We start from the raw sequence: 24,873 nt of genomic DNA on the forward strand, positions 1-24,873 counted from the left end.
TGATGATTAATCGCTCCATAATTGGCATTTCACATATATTATCTTTTTGATGCTCTGCTCACTTCATTACTGAGAAGACACAAGCTTCATATTGGACTTTGAGTTCGTAGTCGATCTGACTAGAGCGTATGCCTATTTCCTGAAGCCTGAATTTTAAAGATAGTAGTTGACATCTGTTATGTTAAATAGGTTTCATTTCACTTGCCAAGTGCCATTGATTGGTATTGGCTGCCAGAAGCATTGTGTTGAGAAAGATGCTAAGGCCAAGTCTGTGCTCAGTGGGAATGTCATGATCAATTAGTGATGTCTGCCATAGGTGCAGCAGGGGGTGGATAGGGTGGAAACAGCCCTCATACCCTTGACTTGTTGGTCCTTGGTTTGTTAACCTGGTTGAGGCAATGGAAGTGGATCAAGCTGCAGCCTAGAACTTTCAGTATCTTCTTTTTCTTTATTCTCACAAATTTTAGTGAAATTTTCCAAACATTTAAGTAGAAATGTAGAGTCAACACAATTCTAAGACCTCTAGAATAATGTCTTTGCCCCATCTGCAGTGTCTTTGGGAGACAGGAGGGAAGAGATGGGAAGTTTGCTTTATTAGGTATTGCCAGCTGGTCTGACTTCTTTGTGATTGTCCTAAACTAGCTCATTTTGGCTGATAAAAAAAATTCTTCTCTTTTACAGGTGTAAAAACTAATTTGATTTCAAAATAGCTGTTAGTAAAGCAAGATGAGAGGAAAGAGAATGCTCTTTTGGCAGAAGGCATTTAAATCTATTGCATATGGAGGTTTTCAGAGCGCTACTGGGTTTTTGTTTCCGAAATGGAAATGACAAAGCAAAGTGATGGTTTTCACCATAAGACATGAAGGAATTTGGTTAGAAATCAAAGTGATTGTCCCTATAATTATATGTATATCTATATATGCATTGTTTTTATTACTCCTGTTAACACAGTAAAGGCAAGGCATCTACTTTATAACTGATTGAGAAAATATGAAGAGCAAAATAATCAAAGCATGAATCATCCTAACACAATTAGGCTTTAGCAGTATTTTCCTCCACTGGTATGTTTTCCTATATGGCTTTAATAATAGTAATATGTGATTTTTTGTGATTTATTTTTTAGTTAATGTCTTCCCTTGATTTCTATCAGTATATTTTAGTGGACTCGTGGTTTAAAAAACCACGGATTAACCAGTTAGTATCTAACTTCATTTGTGTAGGATTTTGCCACTTTTACTTCTCATTTAAGTGTTCACTTTTCTTAAATAACATAAGTTTTTTTTTATTGGTGCATTGTAGTCAAACATCTTAATGGTGTACAAGATGGTAGAGGCATACATGCACACATCATTCATTTAGCTCTTCCCCATTTTATACCTCATTCCCTTCCCCTCCTCCTCCTCATGATTGGCTTAGTGATTGACTTTAATATGTTTGTGGATTTGATGTACCTTTTTTTGCCATGTTTCTTCTACCTGTGGCATTCTCCTGAGTAAAATAGATCCAAACAGAATATGAGGAGTAGTTGGTAGTTTTAAAAAGAAAACTGCAGCATCTGAGAATTGACAGCTCATATAATCCATTTTTGTGCAGGAAAAAAATCCAAAAAAGGGACACCCAACACATTTTCTTTACACCCCATTCCAACAGTTGGCAACTTTCACTGTCACGGATTTCTTCCATATTTCAACCACATCCTTCATTTTCTATTTTCAACCTCATTCTTCGGGACTCAACATCTAGAACAATTACTTCTTTCTCCCTCAGTTTTCTTTTTCTGGAATTTCTTTTCTGGAGACCAAAGTGACTAGTCCTGAAAATTCACATGTATGAATATATAAGTTGTCTTCATTGCTATTACTATAAACATTGTGGAAGCAACACAGCTATTAATAACTAATCAGCACCTCATCACCTTAGCACAGCTAGGCTATAGCAACTTTTATTCTATCCCATTTCCTTTAAGCCCAGTATAACAGAACAATTTCTACTCCCAGATCAGCTGTGGGCTTTGGTGGCAGATGTGTACACTCCCAGACCTATTTTATATTTTATTTGGAAACAGGGTCTCATTAAGTTGCTGAGAGCCTCACTATGTAGCTCAGGCTGGCTTTGAACCTGTGCAATCCTTCTGTCTCAGCCTCCCAAGTGCTGGGATTACAAGTGTACACCAACACGTCCAGCTAATGCTGGGTACTCTACCTCAGCCCTGGCGGAGAGCACATGAGATCCCCTTAATATCTTCATCTTCATGAGCAAGACAAGGGCATTAGGAATGTCACAGGAATGTCCTGAAGCTTACCTATAAGGCCAGTTTGTTTTGCATAGTTGGAGGTGATAGAAGAAATACATAAACAGCAAAAGCAGGGCATTCCCAGACAGAGTGGACTGCTGTCAGCCAGAGTAGTATGTGCGAGGCATCTCCATGCCACTTATTCACACTTTAGTAGCTAGATCTTCTTGGCACATCCGTGATTCCTAAAAAAGTGGGGGTGGAGGGCAAGTAGGAGCCTGTACCAATTAAATACTTTAACAGGTAACCACTGAGGATCAACCTTCCTTCTGCTCTCTTGACCTGCCCTCCAAACTCTCAGAGTCTAACCCTCTCTTTGCCCCATCTTTAAATGGTGAGCTTTTAAGCAAATAAAAACCTTTAATTTTTTCTCTTTAAATATCATAATTGGCATGCACCATAAACAGAATCCCACATATAAATAAACTCAAAGCCGAGCAGCAGTATTAGCAGTAGACACTGTAGGATGTTATAAGACTATGACACAAAAAGGGGAAAAAAAAAAGATAAAAAGTCCCAGCAAGTCGTCAACATGCATCAGAGTCATTCAATTAAACAAACAAACCCCAAAGAGAAGTCCTCCAAGAAAATTGTTGTATAGCATATAATGAAAAACCAAACAAAACAAAACTTGCCCCTGACTTTTTTTTGTTAAATCAAAGAGTTGCTTAAAAGATGAGTACAGAGTGTATGTGCCCCTTCTCCCAGATTTTCTGTGCAGAAGTGCATAAGTGTGAGTGATGTAGAGGTACTTGGTTATTATAGAGCACATTTCAATGCAGTAATCATAAATATTGCTAAGGTTGTGCTCTGTTGAAATATGACCTACATACTCTTGATTGTTTGTGTTACGTGATTTGTCTGACACCCATTACATTCTGGGTAATAGCAGCCATTTGTTGCTCTGCACAGCAGGCTCTTTTGACAAAAGAAAATAGGCAGCAATAAAAAAGCTATAGTCTGAATTACATTCTGCACAGAGCTGCAGTGCTCAGAGTTTGTGCAAGTGTGTTAACAATGCTCTGAACTGCCTCTTGTCAGCCTTCAGCCTGTAATGGCCATCTGTCCTCACATAAATCTGTCAAAACCTGCTAAGTTCAAGACAGAGCATGGAATATACCTTGTACTGTCAACACCAAAATGTACACATTCCCCAGAAAATCAACACACAGGAAATAATCCGGAGGTTATGGGAGGCATTAGCACTGTTGATTCAGGCTTGTGGCATGAAATTGTGAGTCCAGCGATTAGTGGGAAGATGAGCAAAGGTAGCATCATGAAGGAATTGAGTACTGACCTCCCTTCTACCACAGGAGAAGGAGCTATAAAGAAGAGACGAGGTTAGACAAATGCAGCTAATTTGGGGGTGGGGATGTATTGCTGGTTTTATCTGCAGCTCTCTAAAGTTTCACACTCTATTAAAAAAATGCTCCTTCTGCGTTTGTGTTTTCTTGAGTCTCAACTACATCTCAAGATATTAAGCACTTGGTCTTGTCATCTATGATATTTTTCACTCTTGCACTGAGATTGTCTTCATTCTTTTATTAAGGCTATATCTGTAAGAGCAAAAAAAAAATAAGGGAAGTATCTAAATACTTTTTCCTACCTAACTTCACACTAGTTATAGTCTCCTATAAGAAAGTTTTATTCACTGGTTTGACATGTGATACTAACAGAAAATCCATAGCCCTGGGATTTTCGCTTGTAGGACATAGTTGGTTGTCATTGAATGTTTTCATAATTTTTAAGCATACATATCTGCAAAAACATATACATATTTCAAATTTAGAAAATGAACCATTAAGTTCTTGGGGGCTGAGATCCTGAAATACCGGCATCTGATGTATCATCCAGCACGTGGCAGATGTTCAGTGAACATCTGCTCAGTGGCCAGAGGCCATCTACTCTATGAAGGAGGCATAAAGCTTTGTTTTCAACTCAAGGAAAGTACAATCGACGTGTTGCCACTCCCAGGAGCAACTTGAGAACCAGTTATTTAAGCGATAATGAGCTTAGGTACTGGGACAAGGGTTTCAAATTTTCAAGACTAAAAAGAATTTCTATATTTAAAATCCCTAGATAGCTGAGCTATTCTTAGAACTCGTCTCTCTTTAATAGTGGCCTAATTTGGCGTTTCTAAAGTTTAGGGTTTCTTTTTATAAATCTAGAATGTCAGTCAAAACACATCTATTTGGGAGCACAAGGCAATGTGCTATACTTGACGGCCATGGTTCTCCATATGGGGTCTGGGACCATCTCATTTAAAAGTGTTTAGCCAGCTTCCTACATGAATCTTAGGTCACTGAAACGTGAGATCTAATATGAAAGGAGAAGCTAGAAAAATAAAACTGAGAATGAGCAAAAGCGTGTGTTGGCAAATATGTCTAAAAGACACCCCACCAAGAGTTGAAGATCGATTGGGAGAGACAGGATAGAAGTCACATTCAAAAAGAGATAAACAAGAAGACATAGCAAAATGTGATCTGTATAATCTTGACAGTAAATTAGTGGAGAAGTAAAATTACCTCAACCTGGAGGGATGATGCAAAGATTTACAGAGTTGTGTTTTAGAACACTGAATGGAGTGTGCACAAATTCCAGGACTCCACTGCTTGGTGTATTTGCCTGGCATTTATTCAGCAAAGAGAGCTTACCCACCATCATTTCTCTGGGCATCTTAGGCTCCCATGAGGAGTATTTGAGAACTGCCATTTCCTCATGGGAATTAGTATCTTTAAAATCCTTGTGGTGGTGATGGAAGAGAGCACATGATTGGAATGTGGCCATGGGAAAAATAAACCAAACAAGAAAAAGAGCTAGAAGAGAAAACTGACCAGATAGGAACTACTTAGACTGCATAGCAGACGCACTCACCTACAGAAGAGGAAACCCCAGTGGTACAGGTGTTATTCAATAAAATGTCACCCTTTTTCAGCTGCAGCAAAGGGTGGGTTGGGCATGCAAGGGCAGCTGCTAAGTACAGTAAGCCCTTTGAGACCCAGGTGTGCTAGAGAGCTGTCTCTCCCTCTCTCAGAATTTGTATTTCTCTGTCTTTCTGAACTTTTCTGGGTTGAGATTTCAGAGTCAAACCCCTATACATTTCTCCCCTCAATTAGAGGAAATTAGCTATAAATACAAAAAAAAAAAACCCGTGAAATATTGGTGTAAAATATTTCAAGTTTGGGAAAACACTAACTCTCCCCACTTTTTTATTGTTAAGTGGTCCTGTAAGGCAGCACCTTCCTATTCAAATCAAAATTGCATGTGGCTTTCGGTGACCTACTTGCTCCTTCATTGATAATTTTTTCCCCCAGCAAGGTAGGATGTTTTTTTTCCTAGAAACGTGCAGTTGCCTTAAGTCTAACCCCAGGCTTGTTAGCAGATTTGAAGCTCTTTTTTTTTTTTTTTTCTGAATAGCGTTTGCCCATCCTCCCAAATAGAATGTGTATTGTAAACTAAAATGTTCCTTGTAAGCACAATGTCATTTGAACTCAAGCCTGCCCTTCTTCAAAGTCCTGTGGACTTTGGAGCCATTTCAAAATGATGCTTTCTCGGTGTGAGGGGATAACTGGAATCTACACAGAAATGAAACCTAGAAACATCTACTGTTTTTTGCAGAATCTTCTGCCAGGGCTTCTGTTGGAATTTTCTACCCTTCTATGGCAAAGTAGGAAAGGCAACAATTGATGGATGTTCCTTTTTCTTCTTTTATTACTTTCTTATTTAATTAGTCAGTTGCCAGAGCTTCAACGCATTTCGATCCTTCCGTCTATTCCCTCACACTGATGTGTTCTAAATAAAATGGTCTGCTGGCATGGAGATATTTACTGTTACTGTTCACTTAGGTTTCTGTTGCAGAACCATATTTTAGACAGAATGTATTAGTTATGCTTACAAGAACGTATTATACCTACATTAGCCATGGTTTACTAAGTTAATGAACTGTGAAGACAAAGACTCATCGCCCTCAAGTCCCGAAGTGACTCTTTCCCAGCATTGCTTGGTTTGTCGTATTTTACAGAACTTCCTTCTAAGTCGTCTATGTCATTCCAACCGAAACCAACATTTGCTGTCATTTCATCATTTATTTTTATTATTGTTTAATTCTTTAGTTCCAAGGGTAGATTTTCTTGATTGGACAACAGGCTCTGAGCTGCTTATACAATGTCTATGACATTCTTTGCAGACAAATGCTATTGAGGCTATTCTAGGATTTGAGAGTGTCCCGCTGCTTTAATTTTCCATAAAGTAGCCTCTTCAATACCCTTGAAAACTCGAGCGATAGGAACTCCTGGTACCACGGAGGCTGGGGTGTCATGCTGGTGTTTTCTGGGAAGCAGAACCTGTTTGCATTGGTGTTTGAAATATAAAACATCACGGTTCCCGCTAGTGCCTGTTTTTGCTAACTCATCTTTCCTTGGTGACAGAGGCTCAGGAGAAGAGTTGGTTTTTCAAGTTTTATCCTGAATTCTGCTTCCTCCTTCTCCAGGTTTTAACCCTTGTCTGAAAACTTGCAAGAGTTAGAAAATGTGTCTTGTTATTTAAGAAACTTCTCTCTGTCTCTCTTCTCTCTTTATCTCGCTCTTTCTTTTTGTGTCATAGGCCTCACTCCACCCACGACTCCTCCTCATAAAGCCAACCAAGATAACCCTTTTAGGGCTTCTCCAAAGCTGAAGTCCTCTTGCAAGACTGTGGTGCCACCGCCATTGAAGAAGCCCCGATACAGCGAATCTTCTGCTACCCAAGGCAATAACTCCACCAAGAAAGGGCCTGAGCAATCTGAGTTGTATGCACAACTCAGCAAGTCCTCAGCGCTCAGCAGTGGACACGAGGAAAGGAAGACCAAGAGGCCCAGCCTACGGCTGTTTGGTGACCATGATTATTGTCAGTCGATTAATTCCAAAACAGAAATACTTCTTACTATATCACAAGAGCTCCCAGACTCTAGACAACTAGACTACAAAGATGCCTCCTCTGCCTGGCAGGGGCAGATCTCTTCTTCCACAGACTCAGACCAGCTCTGCCTGAGAGAGACTCTGGAGGCCAGCAAGCAGGTCTCTCCTTGCAGCACTCGAAAACAGCTCCAAGACCAGGAAATCCGAGCTGAGCTGAACAAGCACTTCGGTCATCCCAGTCGAGCTGTTTTTGAGGACGAAGCAGACAAGACCGGTGAACTGAGGGACAGCGATTTCAGTAACGAACAGTTCTCCAAACTACCTATGTTTATAAATTCAGGACTAGCCATGGACGGCCTGTTCGATGACAGCGAGGATGAAAGTGAGAAACTGAGCGACCCTTGGGATGGCACGCCATCCTACTCATTGTTCGATGTGTCGCCTTCCTGTTCTTCTTTTAACTCTCCATGTAGAGATTCCGTGTCACCGCCCAAATCCTTATTTTCTCAAAGACCCCAAAGGATGCGCTCACGGTCAAGGTCCTTTTCTCGACACAGGTCGTGTTCCCGATCGCCATATTTCAGGTCGAGATCCAGGTCTCCAGGCAGTAGATCTTCCTCAAGGTAAACCTTGTCCAAATCTACCTGATGCTTAAGGTGTTTTTCCAGGGAGCCAAAGAATGTATTCAAATCTCCCAAGTCCCCAGCCCCTCACCAGTGTAATCTCATTACCCCTGGAACTAACAATTTCCTTATACATTCCTTTTTGCCCCTGTATTCTCTTAAATCTCTCTGCCATGAGCGTGGTGCTTTGAGCCAGTCAAATCATAGGGAACAACTTGTAAGAAACTCATTTATCTAATTATTTCCATTACCCTGAGAGCTGTCCTGTGCCAGGATAGTTGAGATCCATGTGAGATAAAACTGACAGTGTACTAGACCGGGTGTTTAGTGTTAACATCAATAAGGGATGCAGGGAGAAGATCACTCCCAGACCCCTGAGCTGATTGGCCAATCACAAATTATCACCAAAAACCTCACCAGTAGCCAGGAAGGAAGAATCAGTAGAAGCAGTTTATACAGCACCCCGTTCTGTAGTGCCCGCGAATTGGGGCTACGTGGTGGCTGCCAAAGTCCTTTTTGTTTGTTTGTTTGTTGTTTTTCCTTTCTCCCAGGCCCTGCTACTACTACGAGTCAAGCCATTACAGACACCGCACGCACAGAAATTCTCCCTTGTATGTGAGATCACGTTCACGATCGCCCTACAGCCGTAGGCCCAGGTAACAAGGCGTGGCCTTTCCCTTTGACTCCTTTGGTCTCCTCCTAGAGAGGACCATGTATTGTCTAATATCTTCCTCCCCTCCCCCAATTATGATTCATTGAGCTTATGCAAATGGAGACGGTAACTTAATGATGAAGTTGTGTTTCCCAGGTATGACAGCTACGAGGCATATCAGCATGAGAGGCTGAAGAGGGACGAATACCGCAAAGAGTATGAGAAACGGGAATCCGAAAGGGCCAAACAGAGGGAGAGGCAGAGACAGAAGGCAATTGTAAGCAGCTTGCAGCTCACTTTCTTTGTAAAGGAGGGTTGCTTTTTTGTATTGTTCTCTGTGCTTCTTTTTTTTTAATCTTTTTAGTTCATTAAAAAAAAAAAAAACTAATGCTAAGGCTATGTTGAAACAGGTAGTGTTCAGCCTTTTGGCTTTAAAATAGCAATGAGATTTCAGTCCTTGTTAACACAACTTATTAGAAAAAATGCTAACTCAGTTTATTTCTGATCGTGGTTGCTTTGTTGAAGTTCATGATGGTTTTTAAGTTTTAGTTTAAGAAATGGAGGGAGATTCCCTTGGCTGAAGGCCAGTATCATCTGGCCAGAGGGTGAGTTTTTCTCACTCTTTCTGTTTGTTTTTTTTCTCTGAGTGGATGATGAGGAAGTATTGTTTCTGCTTCATCTTTTGGAGGGAAATACGGGTTGCATTGTTCATGAAGAGACTGGTTTTCGTTAGATTTAAAGGAGGCCGTAGGAGATTTTCTGAGAAAGTCATTATGTCTTATTTATGTTGGGTCAACACCTACCTGGGTGGTTGACAGGGCCACCTTTATTATGGGTTTCTTACTACTAGTGTTATACTCTTATGACATGGAGATAGTGCTGATCCTTCTGTTAAAGATCCAGGTTAGCCGGGCGTGGTGGCGCACGCTTGTAATCCCCGCGCTTGGGAGGCTGAGACAGGAGGATCGCACAGGTTCGAAGCCAGCCTCAGCTACTTAGTGAGGCTCTCAGCAACTTAGTGAGACCCTGTTTCCAAAAAAATATTAAATGGGTCTGGGAGTATAGCCTGGAAGTAGAAAACCTCTGGGTTCCACCCCCAGTACCACCAAAAAAAAAAAAAAAGAAAGATCCAGGTTATAAGAAACTTGTTTGTTCTCTGAAAATGATTATGCTTTCAGCATCTACTAATAAGTAGACTTAACCCAGCTCCCTACCTCTACTTATCAGCACAGACCTTGGAAGGCAAAAAATAAAGTCCTGCGATGGCCAACACCCACTACATGCCCATGACAGACACTCTTAATCGATCACAGAACTCTGTCTCACTCAGCCCCCAGAGGTCCCGAAAGTCTTTCCCAACGTGGTGCTCAGGTATCCTTGGCTAATCAGTCAGATATGCCTCTGCTTTGGTTCATTGCACCTGTTGCCTGTCTGTGCTGGCTGCCAAGGGTTGATGTGGTAAGGCCAGCATTTGACAATTCATGAATGCAAGCAAACCAAGGCTTAGGGAAATTATTTCTAAGCATAAAGGTTGAATTTATATGGTATCTTTAAGAAAACCCACAGCATCAACAAAATTTTGAAATATCTACATGAAAGAGCTGACTCATCGAGTTAAAATCAAGCACGAGGCAACAGTTACCATCCTGAGGAGGTTATACCAGAGGTTTATTAAGCACAGGCACTCAGGAGACAGAAGGGAAGAATGATTGAAAGGTTAAACTGAAGTTCTGGGGTGCTTGTAGTCATTTGACTTTGAATTCACTTAAGGCAGAATCAAAGACATTGTGCAAATTGTGACAACTTTTTTCTCATTTTTTTCAGCTTTCATAATGAGCTGTGATAGAAAGACTTGCCAGAGTGTTATTAGTTAACACTTACAGAGACTAATGAAAACTAAAAGTGTAATTTTTCTAGTATTGCTAAATTTAATTAATGGCTTATTCAATAATTATAATAACTCACATTTATATGTTGCCATATAGTTTACAAAGCCTTTTAATATGACATATTATAGTTCATCATTACAAAAGGGAATCATGTTATGCAAGCATATAAGAAAAAATTTCATGATTACCAATTTATAAAATCCTTTGCTTTTTTCCAAAATAGGACAATAAACAGAAAGATTAATAGTTTGCATATTATATATGCTCACTTATGTAAAATGCAACACAGCTATAACCAAAGTCAAATTAATATTTTAATAAAAATATGTAAATGATGATATGTGTTTATTTTGTGCTTTACAAAGATAATTTAGCCCAAGATAAATTAACTAGTGTAAAGGTATGGAGCTATCTTTCTTTTTGCTAATTTTTCTTTTTTTTTTCTTCTTTTTTTTATTGAGGTACTGGGGATTGAACCCAGGGGCATTCTACCTCCAAGCTACATCCTCAGCTTTATATTTTATTTTGAAACATGGTCTCACTAAACTGCAAAGGGCCTCACTAAGTAGCTGAAACTGGCCATAAACTTGCGATCCTCCAATCTTAGCCTACCAAATACTCTGATTACAAATGTGGGCCACCACGCTGGGCTGTCTCTTTTCCTTTCTTTTCTTTTCTTTTTCTTTTCCTTTTTACTCTTTTTTTTTTTTTTTTTTTTTTGGTGGTACTAGGGATGGAACCCTTCTACCTCTGGGCTACACTCCCAGGCTGCTTATTTTATATTTTATTTGGAAACAGGATCTCTTAAGCCAGTGAGGCCGGCTTCAAAGGTGTGCAATCTTCCTGTCTCTGCCTCCCAAGTGCGGGAATTACAAGTGTGTGCCACCATGCCTGGCAGGCTGCCTCTTTTCGAAAAGACAAAATTGTGTAATTTATTGTGGCTGACATAAAAGCTTTCTTGAGATCACCAGCCTCAGTTTGCAAGCAGATGCTCCCTTGCCTTTCCTTTGTGTCTCAAGTATTGACTAGTTCCTCAGTTAATTCTAAGATAATCTTTATCAGTTCCCTTCAAAAGAGGTCATAGAGTAGCACAAATATCAACTTGACATATATTAAATCATTATATGTTAACAAGATATTGGTGAGAATTATGACTTTCATATTTGTTTTATTTTTTGGTTTTAGAAAACTGATTAATAACAAAAAATAAAATTAAAAAAAAAACTAGGACACAGTAAATACTTACTAACATATTAGGTAGCAAGTGCTTAAAAAGTGGGACTTTCTGTAGAGCCAATTTCCCCTAGGATAATTATATGCCATTTCTGTTTAACACAAAAACTCATGACTCTTTCTTTGACAAATATTTGTCAGGTGCAGTGTAGGACACAAAATTAGATAAGACCTGATCTTGATATCCAGAAAGCTTCAAGTCTCCTGGCAGATAAAGATGCACAAACAGGCCATACAGTGTGATTAGTGTTAGGATAGAGGGAACATCTAAGTATAATGGTACATGAGTGGGTACCCTAGGATCCAAAATGGTAGCCATTAGCCATATGATTGATTTAGATAGGCAGGATTAAGGTAGATTGTGGGATTGGAATTTGAAGACTTTAGTACAAAAATATTGAATAATATGTAATATTTTCTATCAATCACAAGTTGGTAGGATATCTTACATATATTCAGCTTGATAAAATATATTATTTACATTGAATTTTCAGCTTCCTTTTACTTTTTTGAGTGTGACTCTTTTTTATTTTTTTGGTGGTACTGGGGTTCCTGGAAGCCCTTCTACCTCCGGGATACACTTCCAGGGGCTACACTCCCAGACCTATTTTTTAACTTTTTTATTTGGAAACAGGGTCTCTTAAGCCAGCGCGATCCTCCTGTCCCCGCCTCCCAAGTGCGGGGATTGCAAGCGTGTGCCACCACGCCCGGCATGACTCTTAAAATGTTTTAAAATTACATGCCCCACATTATGTTTTTATTGACCATTGATGTTCAAGGCAGAGGTTACAGCTCGTATAAATTCTCAGGAAAATAGTGAAGTTAAATTGAGAAACTGCTGGTCAGTGGAGTAGAATGCTAGAACACAAGAATTTCAAGAAATGAGTTGAGAGGGATCGGCGGAAGGCAGATTTTGAAGCGTCTTCTAACTCGTGCTAAAGATTTTGAAACCTGTCTTGAAGTCATAATGGAACTCTTTAATGAATTTACCCACTAGAAGATTTTTCTGATTAATTTCCTTTTTCCAAATGATCTATTTGGTATCATAATGCATTTACAAATTATATTTTATGGACTTGAGCACAGGGATACCTGCAATAAATTGAGCCATTTGACTAAATTAGCTTTAGAATTCATTTATAAAGTGGCTAATGTAGCTAAGACAGCCACCTAAGTTGTCAGGCAGATGAGTCCTATTACATTTTTGAGACATTGTTACAGTAATGAACAAGTGGCAAATTACATTTGAAATATTTTGGATGCAATGCTAGATTAACCATTAATCAGAAAAATCATATATATAGGGGATCAGAAAAACAGGCTCCAAAAAATTAAAAATCATTAAATATAATAATTTATATTTTGTAAAATTAGTGTTTTCTCTCCTCATAAGACTATGTTGCATTTACTTTGAGTTTTATGGGATGAAGTTGGGTTGGGATGGCAGTAAACTTTTCATTGTTTGTAGCTCTGAAAGTCTAAACATCCAAACTTGATTGTACCAAATCAGAAATACAAGACAAGAAAATATTAATAGTAATTACTAATACAGAATTATAGATTATGGTTTAATTTCACCATTATTTTCATGGCTACTTTCAAAGGATTCTTACCTAAATACATTTTCAAAAACCAAATCATTCTTTGCCTTTCTCTGTCTCCTAAACTTGAAATAATTTAAATGATGCTGGATCTCTGCAAGCCGGAATTTAGTACTTACTGTCTAAACTGCCACTGCTTTAATTTCTTGATGAATTTTAAGTCCAGCTCCATTTGCAATCTGTACAGTTGCCTGCCAGAAAACATGATAATGGGATGTTAATTTAAAGGACAAATCTAGACATTGTGATATGGCTCAGTGCTTAAAATCAAATCCAGATGTGCTCGGGCAATGACTAGGCTGTGTCATTGTTCTTCCTTGGTCAGGAAGCCCAGGAGCCAAGAACAGTATATCATCACTAAATGATTATAAACTTTGTCCAAATGAAAAAATGTCACCCATTGCATCCTTTATTTAAACCATTTCTAATTCTTTTTTTTAATTTTTTTTATTTTTTTATTTTTTTTTATTTTTTTCATATTTATTTTTAATTGGTGCACTGTATTCATACATCATAGTGGGATACATACTTTTGTAGACATACATGCACATATTGCCCAGTCAGCCCCCACCCAATCCCCACCCCGTTCTCTCCCTATCCCCCCCTCCTATGCTTGGCTTAGTAGTTGACTTCTAGTATTAAAGCAATTTATCCAAAATTAAAAATGATAATCTCACATAACAGTTTCATTTGTCTGATACCAAGCTTTTGATGACTTAAAGATAACATTTCAATATTTCTTTTTACTTTCTTTCTTACCAGAGAATCTATTTTTTTCTATTTTTTAGGTGAAACTATCATATATTTATATATTTATTTTTCAGAAAAAAAATCTATCCTAATATGGAATATGGACTCTAGGTACCCACATCGATCTTGAAAAAGAACAAAGCTAGAAGATATATATTTTCTGATTTCAAACCATATAAAGCTACAATAATTGAAACAGTGTAGTACTATTCTAAAGGCAGATATATAAACCATTGGAGTTAAATAAAAGTCTAGACCTAAATTCTTCCCTATATTGTCGTTATTTTTGACAAGGTTTCCACGAACATTTGGTGGTAGAAATAATAATCTTTTAACTAAATATTGTTGAAAAATAATAATTACATGGGAAAGAATAAAATTGGACCATTACCTAATCCCATATACAAATATTAACTCAAAATAGATAAAAGACCTAAATATAAATCTTAAGACTATAAACATTTAGGAGAAAATCTGGGTCATAAAACCTCACAATTTGAACTTGGCAGTGATTTCTTGGTTATGATTTCAATGGCACAGGCAACAGAAGAGTATACAAACTCCCTAAAAAATAAAAAACATATTGTATATCCAAAGACAATGTAAACAGAGTTAACAGTTACTAATAGGATGGGATAAAATATTTCCAAATGCTATATCTGAAGGTATATTAATATTCCAACTAGAAATCCTAAAAATTAACAACAATAAAGGCAAACAATACCCTTTAGAGATAGGTAACAGACTAACATAAATAATGAATCTCCACAGATAACCAATCTTAGTTGTCTGTTGGATGGAAAATCTTGTTTCTCTAGTTCTGATGTGTGTTACCTATTTCTTCTTTGTAGTTAATCTCTTTGAGTATTTTCTCTAGTGCTGGTTTTGAAGACATAAATTCCTTCAGTTTCTGTTTGTCATGGAAGCTTCTTATTTCTCCATCTAATTTGATAGAAAGTTTTGCTGGGTAGGAAATTTTTGGCTGGAAGTTGTTTTCTTTCAAAATTGGGAATATGTTACTCTAAGCCCTTCTGGCTCTCATAACTTGGTTTGGGAAGTCTGGAGTGATTCTAATTGGTTTGCCTCTGAATGTCACTTGGCCCTTTGCTTTTGTTGCCTTTAAGATTCTCTGCTTGGCTTCCACATTGGTCATTTTGACAATGATGTGGCGTGGGGATCCTCTTCTCCGATCCTGTCTAAAGGGAGTTCTATAAGTTTCCTGGACCTGCGTATCGACCTCTTGCTCTATGTCTGGAAAATTTTCTGCTATTACTTCCTTGAAGAGATTGTTGATCCCTTTGGTTTCACTTTCTTTTCTCTCCTCTATTCCAATTATTCTTAGGTTAGCTCTCTTAAAATGGGCCCATATTTCTTCAATATCAGATTCCTGCTGTCGGATATTTTTTCCTAGATTAGAAACTATGCATTCATTTTTGGAATGATCATCTTCTAAGAGCAAGATTCTGTTCTCCATGTGTTCTAATCGGTTGTTTGTGCTTTGAATTGAGGCCTTTACTTCATTAATTGCATCCTTTATCTCTTTTTGGCTCTCTCTGAGTTCTTTTCGAAGTACCTCTATTATTTCTACAGTTATTTTCCTGATTTGATCTTCTAGAAATCTCTGATTTTCTGTTTTATCGGGTTCTGATGTTGTGGGGTTGTGAGCATTCATTGCTCTAGTATTATTCCTCTTTCCCATGATTTCGGAAGTTTGTGCCTTCTCTGGGTTCTTCCCTTGGGTCACTATGACTTCACTTAAGGTGCTCTGGATCTCGAGTCAGTAGTATCTCAGACCCCACTACTCCTTTACTGGGTTGTATCACAGAGTCTCCGACCCAGAGAGTCGATAGAGGCTGCTTTAGACCGTGGGGGGTGCCAGGTTGCACGTTCTCCTATGGTGTGATATCACTGCCACCGCCCCTCTCCCACTGGGTCAAGTCCTAGTGAGTACAGTACTGGGATTTCTCTGCTGTGGCCCTCAATTTGACTCACTGTTCTTGGGTACGCAGATGTAGCTGTAGTGAATTCGTTGCTGCTGCCGCCAGTGGCAATATGGCGCCGCTGCTACGCCCTCGGCTGTTGGGCTGGCGTTTTTTTTTTTTCTTGGTTTTGATTTCCACTCTGAATCCCTGCAGCGTGTGCTGAGCTCAGCCACTGGGAGCTTTAGATGTCCTCTGCGCCGAGAAATCCCGCCTGGCTGTTCCGCAGCGGCTCCCCTCGGCTTGCTGTGGCCGTCCCGTGAATTCGCCAGCAGTATGGCGCTGCTGCCGCGTCAGCCGCGTCCTCGGACGTGAGGATCTCCTCTGTGGCTCTGTTCTCAGTCTGCTTTCTCTCTGGAGCCTGGTGATTTTTTTTTGTTTCTCTGGTGATATTGTTTTCTGGCTTTGAAAGGCGCTGATTTTGTGGTAATGGATATTTGTTGTTAGCGGGGCTCTTAAGCCCCACTTTTCTCGGTCGCCATCTTCCCGGAAGTCTCTCTCTTTTTTTTTTAGTAGTATTGGGGTGTTTAAACCTCTTTATGGAACAATTTCATGTGTGTGAATATATGTTAGATCATGACTTTTAGTTCAGTACTTAGAAATTTTCAGTTTCATGATAAAATGAATGAGTTATTGAGATAGGCTATATAGGACAGTCTAAAACTAACAATATGGTAGTATATACCTTGAATTATGCCAAAAGGATAGGTCTCATGTTAACTATTTTTGAATATAGATAGATAAATAGAGATATATAGATGATAGATATAGATAGATGATAGAGATAGATAGATAGATAGGGAAAGACAGAGAGAGAGATCCAAAAGTAGATACATTTTTGGATATTTTTGTAGGTGATAGGTTTAGTTCCTTCATTATAGTGATGCATATGTCCAAATTCATCTACATATATACATTAAATATGTGAAAATTTTGGTATATAAATTGTACTTCAATAAAACTTTCCTTAGAAGTAGTTATTTAGCCTGACGTAGTAGTGCATGCCTGTAATCCCAGGACCTTTGAGGCAGAGACAGGAGGATCTCAGGTTTAAGATCAGCCTCAGAAACTTAGCAAGGCCCTCAGAAACTTAGTGAAATTCCTTTTCAAAATAAAAAGTAAATTGGGGCTTGGAGTCTTGCCCAGAGGTAGAATATTTCTGGATTCAATCTCCAGCATTACATATGCACAAAAAAGTTAGTTACCCACATTTCCAGTCTATCGTTTTCAAATTTTTGATTTATCAGTGTTTTTATTTGCATCTCAGCATTTAATTGGATATTGGGTCCTAAGTAGACTAGCCTGGATTTATTGATATTAACCTTAAATGCTGAGCATAAAGAGTCCTGGCTAGGACGTAGGAAGACTTTGGGAAACTGAATGCTACTGCTTTGTTCCTTCCCTAATTAAAACTCTTACTAGAACACACTTACTGAATACCTTCTGAAATAGATGAGTGCAATCGATATTACAAAAAAGGAGGGGAAAAGACTTTTAAAACATTGTTCTGAATTGTTATTTTGTTTTCTTTCCTTCCATATTTCCCTATGGCCATTCATGCCCCTTTTTTCACTTAGTCGATAGTGTACCTAGATACAGCAGTTGCTTGTCTATGCTATTCATGATATCTTCAGACTTTTGTTTATGTGTGTTTTGCGGAGAATCAAACCCAGGGCATTGAGCACGTCAAGCACAAGCTCCAACCCCAGTCTACACTTCCGGTTTTATCTTGGGAATTTTTAGAAAGCCACATTGTGATTCATCTTGAAGTCAAATATTTCATTGCTAAAGATGTTATGTGGTTTCTTCAGCATAGGAGGAAGAATTTCTTCATTATTCTGACTTGGAAATGTAGAGTAAAAATTCTGGGAAGCAATATCTAAATTATATAAGAATCGTTCTTGTTGGTACTCAGCACTCTAGGACATTTTAGTGACATAATCAGAAAAAAGAAGCATTAAACACAGAACTTGGCCTACATAGAATCCAATAAATGTTAATTTCCCTACTGCCTTCTGTCTTTTCTTAGTCAAGTCCTTTTGCCAAATGTAGCTTATTATTTGGTGAAGAAAAAAAAAGACTATTGTTTACATACGCGGTTGACCCAGAGGTTCTATACTCTTTTTGATAGAGATTTTGGTAATGCAAAGTGAGTTCATTCAGTATTTTTTAATTTATTTATCTTCTGTGTTTTGGTAAAATGAGGATTTACTGTAGCTGTTAATGCAATGGTAAATATTCAATTTTATTATCCACCCTATCGGCAAACTAGCTTTTGCGAAAATTGAAGTTAAAAGTTATTTGATGAATGTTCCATCCTCCTCAATAGTGAAAACTGGCCTGAAAATCATTTTTCAAGGAGCTTTTTCCAAAGGTTTCGAGTTCCTTCAAGCCTTTAAGAAGTTGGAAATGTTATTAAGCATTTTGATTTCTTTTCCTTTCATCTCCTGTTTAGAAATTAATGTCTTGAAAAATTGGCTGCAAATGTTAAGGTTTTTTTTTAAAGATACGAAATCTATTTATCTGTCTAATACAACTGCAACATGTTAAAAAGAATCGGTTCTTTGCTGGACATCTTGGACAATCTTGGAAAGATGTTTGTCTTTGCTTTCTTGACTTTCAGATGCCTTCTATTTTTCATTTTTAGCATGTGGAAAGCAAAGCACTTCAATAATTTTTTCAAATGAGAACTTCAGCATGTATTCAGTCTCTTCTCTTTGTAAGACGTGGTCCTGTTTCTGTGTTTCATAATAAGAGATGGTAAACAAAACAGTAATTTAAGCCATTGTGGAACAGCCCTTTGATTTCCTGGTGCTCCCCTCTAGGGTATATCTTCTTCTATCTGCTGAATGTATCACTAACCGTAATAAAAGGTCCTCTTTTTTGTGGGATTGTTGTTGCATACAGCTTTGTATAAAGCTGCAGTTCAGAAACTGTCCCGATATGTCTGCATATGGGTGTACATATGGTCGATTTTAGCTTTAACTTCAAATTTCCTTGGCTGCATAGGCTGTGTGTATTCCCATTATGGTAGCTGAGCAATTTCTTTGCTATGGCTCAATTTCTCTCTCTCTCTTCTGCATTTCCTTCTCCTTTCTCTTTATATAGTAGTAACTTTCCTAAAAGGCTCATTAAAAAAAAAAATCCATAACACCCATGCAGGCAGGCGCCAGGAAGTTTAAGTTTAGATAACAGTCCCATCACATTTGGCTGTTTGGCTAAAGCTGGATGTGTAAATAGAATGGAATGTGATGTTATGATTCCCTTGCTACTGTGTGCCGTGCGGCTCAGGCATGAGCCTCACCATCCATTTTTATTTATTGACTGCCAGGATGTGCTGGGTATTCTGGACTGGTACAATTACAACCTTCATTTGAGACATACAATCTACATGGAAGTGAATCAGGCAGCCTGGGCTGTGTGCTGTACTTTATCTAATCAGTTATATAGGCTCAATAGCTATTGTCAGAGAAATTGTGTTTTACCAGCTATGTCTGTAGAGTTCTAGCTTCGATTTCTAGTGGTGACTTTTTTATGAGTAAGAGCCTGCAAATATGTAGCTATTCTATGCTTCTTATACTTAAACCTTTACAATTACTGTTAATTCATTTTGATGAACTAACTGGCCAGTTTTTTTCCTATGAGGAAGTATCAAACGGAGCACTTATTCTTCTTTGTACTGGAGCATCTCAGAAGGTATGGGTCGCTCTTAGGCATCTTTGATGTAATAAAGGGGCCAGGGTAGTGTTAAAATAATTAATTAATTGGGTCCCTTTGTCAACTATTCATTGAGATTGTTATGTTTCAGCTATCTTAAAATAGAGTAATGAAGGGAAAAGAAATGGTCTCTATTTTCATAAAGCTATTATTGTACTAGGGAGACAGGCATTACACATCATTTATTTAATAACAATTATTATGACTTTTTTGGATATTATGACAATTATTATGACAATTATTATGACTTTATTATTTGGCTGAGAACAACAGAGAAACAGAATTTTCCATAAGAGTACTTCATAAGAAGTCTGACTTCTTAAGTCTCAGAAAGGAAGTGCTCAGTAAGTTTAATGCAATTCTGGACAGCGTTGTGAGAGGTTCGGGAGAACAGTGTGAGGAGGATATTTCAGGTATAGAGGATGGCTCATGCAAAGAAAGGAAAGGAAAGAACATAGTACATACAGGAGACCTACAGAAGCTCAGTGCAGCTAGAAACTAGACTGGAGAAAAGAAAGGGGTGTGGGAGACAAAGTCCAGGATGGAGACAGGTCCAGATCATGCAAGGCATGCCTGGTCAGTCTTGTTAATGATTTGTCTATTTTGTTGAAAGTTCTCAGAAGCCATTGTGATGTTTTAGATGGCAATTTACATGACTGGGTTCCAGTTTCCTTAGCAAAGACTGTTCTCACTGCAGTGATAGAACAGATTGGAAGAAGGAAAACATGGACACAGGGATCCAAGTTAAAAGGTTGTTATACTAGTCCAGAAAGAGAATCTGGCAGCTTGGCTTAGGGGAGAGGGAATAAAGGAAACCCACTGGAGAGAGATTTGGGAAGTAAATTCAACAGGTCTTGGTGATTATGTATGCATACAGTACAGGAAGAAGCTGTGAAGGAGGCCCTTGGGTCTTTGTCATGAATAGCTGGCTAGATGGCATTGGCTTCACTGATAGGAGAGCATGGGAAAGAGGGGGCAGCTGTAGAGTCTGGTTTGGATAAATTTCTCAGTTTGAGATGCTTAGAGGATGGTCAGCCTGAAATGCCAAGTAGATAGTTGGTTATTTAAGTCTGAAACTCAGAGGACTTTACTTCTCTGACCACAGTAGAAACAGAATGTTACCTGTGGTAAAATACAACCAGGCATAGATAACCAGATCATCCAGGAAAAAAGCTACAGTCTGTGAATTTTCAGTTCCATCTCACAAGTGTTATTGACAACATGCTCCTTGCCAGATTATTTGTTAAGTACCTGGCACTTGAAAAGGAAAGACATTCAATCAATACTGTAGGACATCTCTTTGCTTCAAGCCTAAATTACCTTTTATACTATCCAAGAGTAGGGACTCTCAGTACATCCAGAAACTCTCTTGGATAAGTGAAATCTGTACCTTGGTTCTGAGTTTCCCAATCTTTGCTTCAATCTGACTCACATCTCAAGTTCATTATGTTTTTACCTGTCTTAGGTAGGCACTTAAACTAGTTGATAAACAGAATCTTTATATAAACAAAATCTTTATATTAACAGAATCTTTATATTATGTTCTTAAAAACCATTTACTCGGTCTTCTTAGAACAAGAGATACAGGATTGCTTTTTACACTAAGGAGACATCCCTGTCTTTTTAAAAGGATTATGTCTTTAGGATGCAATTTATTCTTCCCATATATAGGCTCTAAGTTGCTGATGACTTTTAGATTATGATGATACGTTAGAAAAGAAATGTGTACAATGTTCTCTTTTTTGATCCAATAAACAGCTTACCAATTCCTAGGGAATGTTTGGATACTGGTGGTGATTAATTTTAAAAACTGGTACTATACAGACCTGGCTTGCAACACTCTTTAGCTTTCCATCAACTCAGAATTCTAATAAGAGTTTTAAAATGCGAGCTAATGTATAAAAATTAGTTTGGGCCCTTGTTTAGAATACAAATTTCTGGGCTTTATCCCAGCTGGATAATAAAAAAAAAATAAGAAAGTGAGGTTCAGTAGTCTTGAGGGAGAACAGAATGGGGCAGGCACAGAGAAGAATGCGTAGATGGGAGTGAAGAGATTAATACCAAATACATTGAAAGTTAAGCTTGGTTCTAGTGTAGTCTTTCCTTGGGTATATATAGTTCATTCCCATTGCATGCTCTGTGAATTTCCCAATGCATTATTGTACATTTCTGGATGGTTCTAGAGGTGCATCTTCTTTCCTATCTCAAGAGCTAGCAAAAGTTTCTGCTTCCTTTCACCCCATAGGAAGAACGCCGTGTGATTTATGTTGGTAAAATCAGACCTGACACCACACGGACAGAACTGAGGGACCGCTTTGAAGTTTTCGGTGAAATTGAGGAGTGCACAGTAAATCTGCGAGATGATGGGTGAGAATCTTCAAGATTATTTCTTGTTTAGAAGCTGACGTATGTAAAAAATTATGGCCCTAAGATTACTGGGATGGGAGTTGCCAATGTAAGTGCTTTGACAGATGACATGTTGAGTTCAGAACCTTATTTATTTTCTTTCCTCCCTATTTATTAATCTTTCTAGTTGAGATTTCCTGTCCCAGAAATAAGTATTTAGCTGCTTGACAGGACAATCACACTGATAAATGGATGTGGTAGCTCAGACATTGGCACCAGTGACGTCTTCCAAAGTAGAGAGGGTCACAATCCAATATGCTAATGCTTTTTTAACTAGCTGTGGATTTCTCTTCTTTGTCCACTCCAGAGACAGCTATGGTTTTATTACCTACCGTTACACCTGTGATGCTTTTGCTGCTCTTGAAAATGGATATACTTTGCGCAGGTCGAACGAAACGGACTTCGAGCTATACTTTTGTGGACGCAAGCAATTTTTCAAGTCTAACTATGCAGACCTTGGTATGGATTTTGTTGTATGTAGAATGAGGAATCTATAATATAGAGAACAAAATGGGGCAAATATACTCTCTAAGCACCTTGAGTTAAGCCATCATTTTATTTTACTGTGGGGGATATTTGAATACAATTGTTTTTTAATGTATAAAACAGTTTCAGAAGCCAGGGCCTTAGATTTTGGCAAGAAAAAGAAAAACATAAATTCTTGTACTGTTTGCATAGGTGCTGAAACTGCACCACTGGGGTGTGTGTGTGTGTGTGTGTGTGTGTGTGTGTGTGTGTGTTATTGTGTTCTGTGTGTGTTATATGTATGTTTGTGGCATATTATTATGTGTATCCATGTGTGTTTATGGTGTGTGTGTGTGTGTGTGTGTGTGTGTGTGTGTTTGTTTTGTGTGGATAGGTTTTCAACCGTCTTTTGCTTTCCACACACACCTTGGACTTTAATATAAACCATAGTATTGCCCCCATTACTTTATAGAAAAGAATATAAAAAGGTCTTACTGTTTTCATTTTTCACAAACTCTTAGAATTCTTACTATTTTCTATGAATTGCAACCTGAGAAGAAACAGTAAAATTTTATATGCTAAATCACCCCATTATTTCTTTCTTTAGAATAAAAGAAGTCTATTATTTATTGAATGCTTCCATATGCTAGACCAGGTGATTTGAAGGACTTTCTCATTTTATTATCAAAACTATCCTAGGAGATGTGTCTTACTATTGTCATCTCCACTTCACAGATAATGAAAGTAAAACACACACAAGTATTTGGTTGTCTTGTGAAAATACTGGCTTAGACTCAAGGAGGTAAAATTTGAAAATATTAGACAATATTAAGAACAAAAGAAAAATAACCTATTAGCTCATCTCCCAGAGATAACCACTATTGCCAACTGTATAAAGTAACAACTATAACTTTTCAGTGTTTTATCTTGAATTGGCTACTTACTTATATTTGAGGCTACGTGTGTGTGTATGTATGAAAAATTATATGATTTAGTATTTATATTAATTACTATTATATTTATGGTATATATGTATATGTATATATACCATTGAAATTCTATTCTCAATATATAAAATCACTTTCTAATATGATTCATGGCATTAATAATTTAGTGACATATTTTTAATCATTTCACAGTATTTTTGGAGGATATTATCATTATATTTAATTCCATTATAACTACACATTTACTTAATTTTTAATTTTTTAACATCATAAATAATGCTATAATGGACATCTCAGTTTCCTTTCCAATTTTAATTTTCTTCCTTTGCATGGCATTCCCTAGCCAATGTGCAGATTATAAATAAGCCTTTTAATTATTTGAGGAAGGAACAAAAGAAGGAACGTGGTGTATGTCCTGTGTATATGATATAATTCTTTTAAATTTATATGGACAATCAAAGAATTAGCATATCCATGCATTCCTCAGCATCGTTAGACATCTATTTGCAATTGCTCTGGCATGGTGTAAAGAAAGAAATGAATACCAAATACAGGGATTTCTTTTTTCCCTGATGTCTTCCTGGAGTAATTGATATTGGTGGTGTGCGTTGTTCAAAGGGAATATGCTATAATTCACTTCACCAGCTAAACAGATAGTGTGAAGCTGGGGAGAGGCAGCTGACTGTTGGAGAGATAGAGGCCTGGGGATGAAAATATAAAATGTGGCAAGTCATTTGTTCCAATGTTGGCTGATAAAAACAGTCAAGACAGATTGAAGCCTTGAGTTGATTTGACTTATTTTCTTCAGTGATGAAGGCCAGGGTGTTTCTGGTCTCTCAAAACATCTAGAGTTTAAAATAAGCTACCTAGAGGGGCCTTCGGATCTCGATTCATCATGGTAGAGGGAGGATTGGATGGTATTTCCAAATTGAACTGGCGCCTCCCTGAAATATTTCTTAGAAGAATGTTTCCCCTCGCCTTATCTCCCAGCCTCTCCAGCAGCAATAGAAACTTTGCCTGTGCTATGCTCACTCTGTGTTTTCTGAAAAGTACGTTTGATGTGTGTTGTAGTAGCCTGGGGATTTCCAATTCCCTCAAGCTCTCTAGTGGCACGAAAGGTAGTTTTTCTTAGTAGAGGCATGAGGTAGTCAGAAGGGCCCTGGCATTTGGAATCCTGCCGGCCTGGGTTTGAAACTTGGCTTACCACTGCTCTTGGACAAACAATTTGACTCCATTTGCTTCTGGTTCTTCCTTTGTAAAACAGCTCATAATGTGGTTGTGAAGATATATTAAAGAAATGTTTGTGGAGGTGTTATCAATGTCTGCCAGAACTAAGGGGCTCAATAAATAGTATCTGTGATTAAATTTAAAATGATAGCAGAGAGAGGTTAGACATGGAGAGTAGTTCTAAAATGCAAGAGCT

General features: G+C 38.0%; 1 protein-coding gene across 5 annotated transcripts in view; it reads left to right on the forward strand.

Annotated features, from left to right (window-relative positions):
* PPARGC1A (PPARG coactivator 1 alpha) overlaps window positions 1-24,873 on the forward strand; it is a gene marked incomplete at both ends in the record, with an annotated part of 675,280 nt that overhangs the window by 645,960 nt on the left and 4,447 nt on the right. For 4 of the 5 annotated variants that reach the window (XM_080697397.1, XM_080697398.1, XM_080697400.1 and 1 more), the window contains 5 exons: window positions 6,896-7,811; window positions 8,363-8,467; window positions 8,620-8,740; window positions 21,878-21,999; window positions 22,346-22,497. In XM_080697397.1, coding sequence (XP_080553523.1) covers window positions 6,896-7,811; window positions 8,363-8,467; window positions 8,620-8,740; window positions 21,878-21,999; window positions 22,346-22,497 — 1,416 coding nt within the window. The remainder of the gene's footprint in view (window positions 1-6,895; window positions 7,812-8,362; window positions 8,468-8,619; window positions 8,741-21,877; window positions 22,000-22,345; window positions 22,498-24,873) is intronic. The other variant, XM_080697399.1, reaches the window with a different exon arrangement.

The sequence above is a fragment of the Muscardinus avellanarius genome, assembly GCF_963383645.1.
Source record: "Muscardinus avellanarius genome assembly, chromosome: 6".
Classification (NCBI taxonomy): Eukaryota; Metazoa; Chordata; class Mammalia; order Rodentia; family Gliridae; genus Muscardinus; species Muscardinus avellanarius.